Consider the following 12,464-nt stretch of genomic DNA (forward strand, 5'->3'; position numbering starts at 1 on the left):
CAACGAACATTTCAAACTAAATAACAGATTATGCACATAAAACGCTGAAAACAACCGAAGCAACAATAGTATTTTAATGAGGCTATTATTATTATCATTATTATTTTGCAACAAGTTAGCCCTCTCATAAATAGCACATATAAATGAATAACTAACTTGAACTAACTTAATAGGATTGAAGTGATATTTGGCTTAAAAAATCGGTCGCCTGACAAAAAAAAAAAAAAAAAAAAAGGCCAGACGATGTGCATAGGGCCGCGGCTCTCTGACGCCTTATTTTCTGGGCCCCGGCCTGAAAAGTTTGGGAACCCCTGAGCTAGCCAACCCAGGGCCAACTGTGGCTCCCTCTTCGTTCTAAATGAGCAGGTAGTGCTTCTCATGAAGGTCCGATGGTATGTCTGTTGAAAACAGGCATCCGTCTACACGAGTGTGAAATCATAGTCTGTTTTCAAACTCTCCTCTTCTCTAGATCACACCTCCACCTGTCTCTCTGACTGCAGACAAAAGAGGCTCAGATCGGATTTATTTGCTCTTACAGTGACTCAGATCTGACCGGCACAAAATCACATGGAATCTTTTCAATTCTGATTCGAACCACTTTCATAATGTGGTCCTGAAATAAGATACAGGTCATATTTATTTGCAATGCAAAGTTTTACATCGCTCTAGATTGACATTTGTCACCATTTTTACATGCATCTTAATTTTGTGCATGTGGGTCAGTTCAGGAGCAGTGACCCGTTCAGACCGGAATCTGATCTGTGAACAGATAAACAAAAGAAATCTGACCTGAGCAATAACTCAGAATTGAGCACTATAAGGCCTGCAGTGTGAATGGAGCCTTAGTCGCCATAAACACCTGCCCTTTGAAACATCATGAGAACCTTTTCGGGTTCCTTAAAACGGTCAAATCCAACACTTCCAGGGTCAGCAGACATGTTTAAATTCTAAAGTAATTTGAACCACCTAGGACATGTTTTCTTCAGAAACCGTTTCTAGGGTTTTAGCTCCAGGTGTGAACAGAGAACAGTCGTCGAAAGGTCATAATCTCTTTCATGAGAATAAATACAAACCTCTGAGAGAATACATTAATCTGACAGGTTTATTATACTACCGTAAATCATCTAATAGAGGAGGGACTCCCAATAAAGGAGGGGCCTCTTATAATGGGGGGGGGGGGGGGGGGGGGTTATGCATTTAGACAAACACAGGCCGATCTCTAATATAAGGTCGCAAAAAAAAGTATTTTTTGTATTTTTCGTGCCGTGATATAGAATGAGATAAACTCTTGCCAATGGAAATCAAGTGCTGCCTCCCGCTACACTGACTATACCGTACATTAACGTTTCCCTCTGGTTAGCTTTAGCGCTAGCCGCTAGCTAACATTGTCATAATATCTAGATCTGTGGTGTCAGCTGGGTGACGTTGACTTCGTTTGCAAACGTTAACGTTCGCTATCTATATGGCGTTGGCAGACGAGGCTGGTGTTGTCCAGTTGACACATTACAGACCATGATGCTATGATAACGTTAGTAGCTAAAGCTACTGCATGTAAACAACTCTGAGGAAGTCGAGAAGGTACCACACGCTAAACCATCCCCGGACCACACAACACTGTGACCTAATTTTTTTACTTCTAATTTTACTATGTTATTTTATTTCATACTTATCTTGTCTTGCACAGTCTCTGGAGCGTAACAGTAAGAAGCATTTTGTATAAAAGTATTCTGTACTTCTGTATGACAAATATTAAAGAAACTTGAACTTGAAACACAACCTAGTATAGACAGTTCCAACTTCAGTGTGTGAATTACGTTAATCCCACAATTACTCAACTGCACTCAATATTTAAATACCAATGCTAGTCTAAATAAATGTAGACAGACAATGTACGTATTAAAAAATAAAAATAAAAATAAAAATAATAATAATAATAATAATAATAATAATAATAATAATAATAATAATAATAATAATGCAATAAAAGTCTGAAAATGAAGGGATGAATGAATGAATGAATGAATGAATGAATTATGTCCATGAGTGTAATTTTTTTAAATTAAGGCCTGCCTCTTATATAAGCCTCTCTCTAATAAAGGCCTGGTGCTCTTTGCAGCTGAGGTAAATAGAAGACCTGTCTTATATTTGAGGATTTACGGTATCTAATCGCTCTCTGAAAGTACCATGAAGTGAGTGTGAACCGACAGTATACGTGTAGCAACAGTGGAAGTGTGTGAGCTCAGAATAAACCTGGATAAAGAACAATTTTAGCTTGAAACAAACGGCGTCTTTCATGTTCACAGTGATCTCCTCTCCTTCATGCAGGTGAAGACCCCGGTGTTTGTTCCCTGGTGCTCTACCTGTGTGGGCTTGGTCCCGATGACCCCCTGCAGCTCCAGGTAATTAAAGGAGTGTTCCACCTGAAAGAAAGAAAGAAAGAAAGAAAGAAAGAAAGAAAGAAAGAAAGAAAGAAAGAAAGAAAGAAAGAAAGAAAGAAAGAAAGAAAGAAAGAAAAAGGGATCAATACTGTACATCAAATATAACTTTTTTCAGTGTCAAATTAATTTATTTGCACATTATAAAGTTTATAAAGATAATATTTAAATGTAGTTTTGATATGAGTAAAATACTGAATGGTAAATTGTGCGTTTTATATAGTGCTTTTATCCAAAGAGCTTTCCTTTTCTAACACGGGAAGCTCACAGTAGAATCAGGCGTGTCCTTTTCTAACACGGGAAGCTCACAGTAGAATCAGGCGTGTCCTTTTCCAACACGGGAAGCTCACAGTAGAATCAGGCGTGTCCTTTTCTAACACGGGAAGCTCACAGTAGAATCAGGCGTGTCCTTTTCTAACACGGGAAGCTCACAGTAGAATCAGACGTGTCCTTTTCTAACACATGAAGCTCACAGTAGAATCAGGCGTGTCCTTTTCTAACACGGGAAGCTCACAGTAGAATCAGGCGTGTCCTTTTCTAACACGGGAAGCTCACAGTAGAATCAGGCGTGTCCTTTTCCAACACGGGAAGCTCACAGTAGAATCAGGCGTGTCCTTTTCTAACACGGGAAGCTCACAGTAGAATCAGGCGTGTCCTTATGTAACACGGGAAGCTCACAGTAGAATCAGGCGTGTCCTTTTCTAACACGGGAAGCTCACAGTAGAATCAGGCGTGTCCTTTTCTAACACGGGAAGCTCACAGTAGAATCAGGCGTGTCCTTTTCTAACACGGGAAGCTCACAGTAGAATCAGCCGTGTCCTTTTCTAACACGGGAAGCTCACAGTAGAATCAGGCGTGTCCTTTTCTAACACGGGAAGCTCACAGTAGAATCAGGCGTGTCCTTTTCCAACACGGGAAGCTCACAGTAGAATCAGGCGTGTCCTTTTCTAACACGGGAAGCTCACAGTAGAATCAGGCGTGTCCTTTTCCAACACGGGAAGCTCACAGTAGAATCAGGCGTGTCATTTTCTAACACGGGAAGCTCACAGTAGAATCAGGCGTGTCCTTTTCTAACACGGGAAGCTCACAGTAGAATCAGGCGTGTCCTTTTCTAACACGGGAAGCTCACAGTAGAATCAGGCGTGTCCTTTTCTAACACGGGAAGCTCACAGTAGAATCAGGCGTGTCCTTTTCTAACACGGGAAGCTCACAGTAGAATCAGGCGTGTCCTTTTCTAACACGGGAAGCTCACAGTAGAATCAGGCGTGTCCTTTTCTAACACGGGAAGCTCACAGTAGAATCAGGCGTGTCCTTTTCTAACACGGGAAGCTCACAGTAGAATCAGGCGTGTCCTTTTCTAACACGGGAAGCTCACAGTAGAATCAGGCGTGTCCTTTTCTAACACGGGAAGCTCACAGTAGAATCAGGCGTGTCCTTTTCCAACACGGGAAGCTCACAGTAGAATCAGGCGTGTCCTTTTCCAACACGGGAAGCTCACAGTAGAATCAGGCGTGTCCTTTTCCAACACGGGAAGCTCACAGTAGAATCAGGCGTGTCCTTTTCCAACACGGGAAGCTCACAGTAGAATCAGGCGTGTCCTTTTCCAACACGGGAAGCTCACAGTAGAATCAGGCGTGTCCTTTTCCAACACGGGAAGCTCACAGTAGAATCAGGCGTGTCCTTTTCTAACACGGGAAGCTCACAGTAGAATCAGGCGTGTCCTTTTCTAACACGGGAAGCTCACAGTAGAATCAGGCGTGTCCTTATCTAACACGGGAAGCTCACAGTAGAATCAGGCGTGTCCTTTTCTAACACGGGAAGCTCACAGTAGAATCAGGCGTGTCCTTTTCCAACACGGGAAGCTCACAGTAGAATCAGGCGTGTCCTTTTCCAACACGGGAAGCTCACAGTAGAATCAGGCGTGTCCTTTTCCAACACGGGAAGCTCACAGTAGAATCAGGCGTATCCTTTTCCAACACGGGAAGCTCACAGTAGAATCAGGCGTGTCCTTTTCTAACACGGGAAGCTCACAGTAGAATCAGGCGTGTCCTTTTCCAACACGGGAAGCTCACAGTAGAATCAGGCGTGTCCTTAACCAACACGGGAAGCTCACAGTAGAATCAGGCGTGTCCTTTTCCAACACGGGAAGCTCACAGTAGAATCAGGCGTGTCCTTTTCCAACACGGGAAGCTCACAGTAGAATCAGGCGTGTCCTTTTCTAACACGGGAAGCTCACAGTAGAATCAGGCGTGTCCTTATCTAACACGGGAAGCTCACAGTAGAATCAGGCGTGTCCTTTTCTAACACGGGAAGCTCACAGTAGAATCAGGCGTGTCCTTTTCTAACACGGGAAGCTCACAGTAGAATCAGGCGTGTCCTTTTCTAACACGGGAAGCTCACAGTAGAATCAGGCGTGTCCTTTTCTAACACGGGAAGCTCACAGTAGAATCAGACGTGTCCTTTTCTAACACATGAAGCTCACAGTAGAATCAGGCGTGTCCTTTTCTAACACGGGAAGCTCACAGTAGAATCAGGCGTGTCCTTTTCTAACACGGGAAGCTCACAGTAGAATCAGGCGTGTCCTTTTCCAACACGGGAAGCTCACAGTAGAATCAGGCGTGTCCTTTTCTAACACGGGAAGCTCACAGTAGAATCAGGCGTGTCCTTATGTAACACGGGAAGCTCACAGTAGAATCAGGCGTGTCCTTTTCTAACACGGGAAGCTCACAGTAGAATCAGACGTGTCCTTTTCTAACACATGAAGCTCACAGTAGAATCAGGCGTGTCCTTTTCTAACACGGGAAGCTCACAGTAGAATCAGGCGTGTCCTTTTCTAACACGGGAAGCTCACAGTAGAATCAGGCGTGTCCTTTTCCAACACGGGAAGCTCACAGTAGAATCAGGCGTGTCCTTTTCTAACACGGGAAGCTCACAGTAGAATCAGGCGTGTCCTTATGTAACACGGGAAGCTCACAGTAGAATCAGGCGTGTCCTTTTCTAACACGGGAAGCTCACAGTAGAATCAGGCGTGTCCTTTTCTAACACGGGAAGCTCACAGTAGAATCAGGCGTGTCCTTTTCTAACACGGGAAGCTCACAGTAGAATCAGCCGTGTCCTTTTCTAACACGGGAAGCTCACAGTAGAATCAGGCGTGTCCTTTTCTAACACGGGAAGCTCACAGTAGAATCAGGCGTGTCCTTTTCCAACACGGGAAGCTCACAGTAGAATCAGGCGTGTCCTTTTCTAACACGGGAAGCTCACAGTAGAATCAGGCGTGTCCTTTTCCAACACGGGAAGCTCACAGTAGAATCAGGCGTGTCATTTTCTAACACGGGAAGCTCACAGTAGAATCAGGCGTGTCCTTTTCTAACACGGGAAGCTCACAGTAGAATCAGGCGTGTCCTTTTCTAACACGGGAAGCTCACAGTAGAATCAGGCGTGTCCTTTTCTAACACGGGAAGCTCACAGTAGAATCAGGCGTGTCCTTTTCTAACACGGGAAGCTCACAGTAGAATCAGGCGTGTCCTTTTCTAACACGGGAAGCTCACAGTAGAATCAGGCGTGTCCTTTTCTAACACGGGAAGCTCACAGTAGAATCAGGCGTGTCCTTTTCTAACACGGGAAGCTCACAGTAGAATCAGGCGTGTCCTTTTCTAACACGGGAAGCTCACAGTAGAATCAGGCGTGTCCTTTTCTAACACGGGAAGCTCACAGTAGAATCAGGCGTGTCCTTTTCCAACACGGGAAGCTCACAGTAGAATCAGGCGTGTCCTTTTCCAACACGGGAAGCTCACAGTAGAATCAGGCGTGTCCTTTTCCAACACGGGAAGCTCACAGTAGAATCAGGTGTGTCCTTTTCCAACACGGGAAGCTCACAGTAGAATCAGGCGTGTCCTTTTCCAACACGGGAAGCTCACAGTAGAATCAGGCGTGTCCTTTTCCAACACGGGAAGCTCACAGTAGAATCAGGCGTGTCCTTTTCTAACACGGGAAGCTCACAGTAGAATCAGGCGTGTCCTTTTCTAACACGGGAAGCTCACAGTAGAATCAGGCGTGTCCTTATCTAACACGGGAAGCTCACAGTAGAATCAGGCGTGTCCTTTTCTAACACGGGAAGCTCACAGTAGAATCAGGCGTGTCCTTTTCCAACACGGGAAGCTCACAGTAGAATCAGGCGTGTCCTTTTCCAACACGGGAAGCTCACAGTAGAATCAGGCGTGTCCTTTTCCAACACGGGAAGCTCACAGTAGAATCAGGCGTGTCCTTTTCCAACACGGGAAGCTCACAGTAGAATCAGGCGTGTCCTTTTCTAACACGGGAAGCTCACAGTAGAATCAGGCGTGTCCTTTTCCAACACGGGAAGCTCACAGTAGAATCAGGCGTGTCCTTTTCCAACACGGGAAGCTCACAGTAGAATCAGGCGTGTCCTTTTCCAACACGGGAAGCTCACAGTAGAATCAGGCGTGTCCTTTTCCAACACGGGAAGCTCACAGTAGAATCAGGCGTGTCCTTTTCTAACACGGGAAGCTCACAGTAGAATCAGGCGTGTCCTTATCTAACACGGGAAGCTCACAGTAGAATCAGGCGTGTCCTTTTCTAACACGGGAAGCTCACAGTAGAATCAGGCGTGTCCTTTTCTAACACGGGAAGCTCACAGTAGAATCAGGCGTGTCCTTTTCTAACACGGGAAGCTCACAGTAGAATCAGGCGTGTTGCAAACAGCACAGGGTATAAAAGGCTTCGTGCTCCAAGACGCTCAGGTACAAAATATGCTTTGTTTTAATGACGTGTAGGAAATAAAACACATAACTTCACAGCTGTTCAAGCAGCCAACCATAAGACAGATGCGCAGTAGCTATAATAATAATTATGTATGTGTGTGTGTGTGTCTGTGTCTGTGTGTGTGTGTGTGTGTCTGTGCATGTGTCTGTGCGCGTGTATGTGATATGTGGTGTATGTGGCCTACCAGTATGTTAGTGTGTGTGTGTGTGTGTGTGTGTGTGTGTGTGTGTGTGTGTGTGTGTGTGTGTGTGCGTGCGTGCATGTGTGCGTGCGTGTGGTAATATTGCCTTGGAATTTCATAATTAATATGTGTGAATAAATTAGAGAATCATACTGCAAAAAGGAATGTGTGCCCTTTCAACCGTAGAGGGTGTTTTAAGTGATACTGGTGTTACAGAAATAGTCAATAAACCCCCACTAACAAATGTGCTCAGAACAAAGAGACAAAAGTCACACCTACTGTGACCAGATTACAGCAGAGACAGCTGGGTTGAACACAGGGCAGACCAGTTTAGACTTGTTGAAGCATGGACACTAACTCACAAACAAAGTAATCTATTAATCAACTGTTTAGTATCAAAAGGTCTCATATGATGTCTGGTATCAGTCTAAGAAAGCACTGACTGTACTGGGATGATATTAGACATCTATAGCCATATAGAAGGAATGTTAAAGTTGGCAGCCGGCCTCCCCCCAGAGAAACCCAGAGGGAGGGGCAGCCGGCCTCCCCCCAGAGAAACCCAGAGGGAGGGGCTGCCAGCGCCCACAAGGACACCCCCCACAAGAGATCAACCCCCACAAGAAGACGCTGGATTGGACCAGCCACATGCATTATTGGTTAGAAATGATAGTATATAGGAGGGCCCTAAATGATAATTCGGGAGCTCTCAGGCCGGACCCACCCAAAGGGGGTCTGGGGGCTCCTCCACCGCTTCGACCACCCAGAAACTACTGTGAGCTGATGCATTTTACGTGAGTAAATCATGGGAAACACCAATGGTTGTTTATAGATTAGAGTAATGTACAGATCCCTGATCTGTAGACCAGATTTACTCATGTATAATGTGTACAGTAAACCATGTATGTTCAAATTATGTTAACCAGGTGACTGTTTGATGTGCAGTATTGAGGTTTGAGATGCAAACCTGATTGTGATATTTCTGTACAACAGACAGCTGTTAAGGTTATCTGATCATCTTTTGTATGTAAAAGTCAACCTTTTATTCACTCCTGGCCCTGACTCAAATAAATCAGTTGAGTTGAACTACAATTCTGGTTTGTCTGGCGTACACGTTTTATTCTTCATCTGCATTAAGCCAGATGAGGAGACCAACCATTCTATCAGTATGAATCTTTCCTCCTCCTTCCAGATAGTCAATCTCATTGTATTGTGCTACAATAACCTCAAATTATTGTAGAAAGTCTGTGGGAATTTACTACATGCGCATGTGTGTATGTGTATGCATGTGTGCATGTGTGTGTGTGTGTGTGTGTATGTGTGTGTGTGTGCGTGCGTGCATGTGTGCGTGCGCATGTGTGTATGTGTATGCATGTGTGCATGCTACAGGGTTCAACACAACCTTCTACATCTTCAGTCATGTATCCTTGGAGAATTATTGTCTTCAAATATTAATTTTCTTCAAAAAATGATATTGCCTTTTCCTTGAATGGTTGTCAAGTCCATCTTTATGCTGATGACACTATTGTGTATTGCTGACTCTTTACAACTGGCCATTGAGACCTTGCAACTTTCCTGTAATGCTCTTCAAGAAGTGCTTATTGGCGGCTATGTGGTGCAGTGGGCAAGGCGCTCACCACCAATGCAGGAGACGCTGGGTTCGAGCCCAGCTCTCCGCATTGCTATCAGCTTGGCTGGTCGTTCATACTAATACAATTGGCAGTATTAGGGGGTGGGAAGCTGATGGGTGGGGATCCAGAATCAGGAAGCGACGGGGGCGGGGTTCCCTCCAAAAACGCAGACCCCCGACGCTGAGAGATCGCGCTGTGCAGGTGAAAAGATGCGACTGCTGCTTCCTCGAGTACCGGAGGGGACACGTGATGTAAGGCTTAGTCCACATTGCAGCCGGCTTGTTGTTGCGACTCAAGCGTTAGAATGAATGGAAGTCGACGGCCATTTAGGATAATCACGCTGTATTCTTTCCGGTACACACATTACAGAAACCTTTCTCAAGCACACATTTTTTTGTGGATTTTTATAAAATGTTTACCTGTACTACATAAGATTTCAGGCTATGGAATCGCAGGGAGTCGTGTTATCCAGCTACTACCTCTATGTTGGAACTTAAAAACAGGAATCTGGAAACCACTAAACAGAAATGTGAGTACACACAACTTTTACTTCAGCGTGTTCAAACCTCTGTTACTCTATTTCAGTAGCACTCAAATGTGATTTTTCCTTTTTTGCTTTAGCAACTTCAGAATGTTACCTTTCAAAAGAGAGCAGGTTCATGCATGTGCTCTACATATAAAGTATAAAGCTAAGCTTTGCAAAGAAAGTATGCAGTCGTCAAAAACAAAAAACTTTTTGGGGGTAATGCGTAAGAGGTTAAACTGGTACTTAATGCAAGTAAAACAAAATCCATACTGTTTACTAAAGCCAAAAATATTTAATATAATGGTTTGCATATATCTACTGTTCCAGCATTGAAAGAGTCGTATAAATATCTTGGCACCTGGCTCGATGAGAAATGTACATTTAAATACCATAGACAACCTTGCCAGCGAACTGCGGCAGAGAATTGGCTTCTTATATTCTATCGACCCCTAGGGTTAAAAAGAAATCCGCCGGCCACAGAGCCTTTGTCTACCGCGCTCCCTACCTGTGGAACAAATTACCTGCCGTCATCAGGGGCGCCTGCTCTGTCGAAGCTTTTAAATCCCTGCTTAAGACTCATCTTTTCTCTCTCTCCTTCAACCTACCTTGATCTCACCTGGTCGGGGACTGACCTTTAGATTAATCTGTGTAGTTTAGTTATGGTACAGGGTACTACATGGTACCACTGGGTAGTTTACTATAGGGTAGTTTAGTTAGGGTACAGGGTACTACATGGTACCACAGAGTACTACATGGTACTGCATGGCATTACAGGGTACTACATGGCTTACATAGCTCTACATGGCACTACATGGAACTACATGGCACTACGGGGTACTACATGGTACCACAAGGCACCACAGGGTACTACATGGCACTACAGGGTACTACAGGATACTACGGGGTACTACATGGCACTATGGGGTACTATAGGGTACTACATGGCACTACGGGGTACTACATGGCACTACAGGGTACTACATGTCTGCTCCTTTGCAGCACCACAAACATGGGAACTCTCTAACTCTTCCCCCCCCCCCCCCTCTCCCCCCCCCCCCCCCCCCCCCCCTCCCTCCCCCTTCTCTCTGAGTACCCGTCTCCTGGCGCTGACCAAGGTGATGGATGCCTCGGGGTCTTGGCCAAGCTTGTAGTGACTGCTCTACATGCACCTCCGAGGCCTTGGATCAGTTATTCACCGCCGTCTGTCCGTGGTCCTGTCAACTGATTAACAGACTGTTAACAGATTAACAGTCAACGCGGTTTCATTGCTGGGTTAAGTACTTCTATTCTATTCACATAATACGCTTACTTCATATATCTACTCCATTCACATATATGCCTACCACTTGTATCTATTGCTATGTCCGCCTACTACAATCTCATGAGCTGTCTAACGCCTGTCCCGTCTCCCTGTCTTCCTATGACTTGCTGTCCTGGAGTGTTGACCGGAGTGTTGGACGTCCCGTGACGAAGGCCGGGAGATTGCGACCCCCTCTGCGTGCCCCCCTGTCTCCGGAGGTCTCGTAGTGGTGACCGGAGTGCCGGATGTCCCGCGATGATGTCGGGGAGTTCGCGACCCTCTCTGCACCACCCCCTATCTCCCTGTCTCCGGCTGTCCCTGAGCAACGACCGGAGTGTTGAATGTCCCGTGACTAAGACGGGGAGGACGTGACCCTCTTTGCGCCGCCCCTGTGCCTCAAATAGATCCGCTATCAACTCTATCTTTAATCTTTCAAAATGTTCAGTTGCTATCGCTATTAGCTCTATCTTTAATTTTTCAAAATGTACAGTTGCTATTGCATGCACTCATCTGTGTTTCACCACACACATGAGTGCATGCTTACCAACTGTCCGTCTGCAACACTACTATCACCAACATCTAAGAAGGGAGATCCCCCCTTGAATGGCCCTTCTAAGGTTTCTCTCCTCCACACTGCCTGTGGAGCTTTTTTCCCTATTGTTAGGTTTTAGTGAGTTTTTCCTTACCTTCGCGTGGGGTATGTCTGGGAGTGCTTGCATTCTTTCATTTATTTGCATTCATCTAAAAAAATGTTGGACCCTATGGTGTTCTTGTTCTGTTCTTGACTTATTGTTATGTTGTCTTCTTGACTTGTTTAAAGAAGACCTGTACGGCCCATGGGGACATTAACGTGTATTGTCGGGCCCTATAAATAAATTTGATTTGATTTGATTTGATTTATACAGAAACAGAGCTTCCCTCTGATTAGTAGGAAAAGGATCGTTGAAGCAGTTTTCTTATCAGTTTTGGACAATGGTGATGTCATTTATAGACATGCATTCTGCCCTCAGATTCATTACTGGCGACAGCTATGATACCCACCATTGTCTTGCAGAGAGGCCCAATAATCATTGGTATTTGTTTATTACAAAGCCCTTATTGTTAAGCTACCACCTTACCTCAAAATGTTCCTGGATTGGAACTTTGCACCCTATCTGACTCACTGAAATGGCTGACTTGTATTCCTTCAAGCTTGTTGTATTTATCTCGTCTGTTACTGCTGTCTGTTACTGCTGACTCTTTGTTTTTATTGTGTCTGTTACTGCTGTCTGTTACTGCTGACTGTTACCCCTGTTTTTAGCTTTGTTTTTATCTCGTTGTGTTACTAGTTTTAACGTTGCCTTATTTATTGTAACTGTCTGTTTGCTCGTCATTGTCATAACTTGTGTTTTTCTCCAGACATCTGTGTCTTCAGAGGGCAAATAAAACAAAGACCAGTGGTTGTCTGTCTACCATCCATTCATTCCCAAAAAGGAGAGAACAAATGTCTTCAAACAGGATATCATGAACTGTACCTGCATACAAATACATCCCACGTTAGGCTTAATAACCCCCCTTTTTAGCTCCCTTTGGCTCACTCACACTCACAGAGGAGAGGAGAGGAGAGGAGAGG

At 44.8% G+C, this 12,464-nt stretch overlaps 1 protein-coding gene across 1 annotated transcript in view; it reads right to left on the reverse strand.

The window, feature by feature from the left end:
- Positions 1-12,464, reverse strand: part of LOC311245930 (F-actin-uncapping protein LRRC16A-like) — a gene marked incomplete at its 3' end in the record, with an annotated part of 192,389 nt that overhangs the window by 115,348 nt on the left and 64,577 nt on the right. The window contains 1 exon segment of the mRNA XM_084335954.1: positions 2,361-2,420. Within this exon segment, the coding sequence (XP_084192080.1) occupies positions 2,361-2,420 (60 nt within the window).

Source organism: Notolepis coatsorum (assembly GCF_963971535.1).
Source record: "Notolepis coatsorum genome assembly, chromosome: 19".
NCBI classification, from domain to species: Eukaryota; Metazoa; Chordata; class Actinopteri; order Aulopiformes; family Paralepididae; genus Notolepis; species Notolepis coatsorum.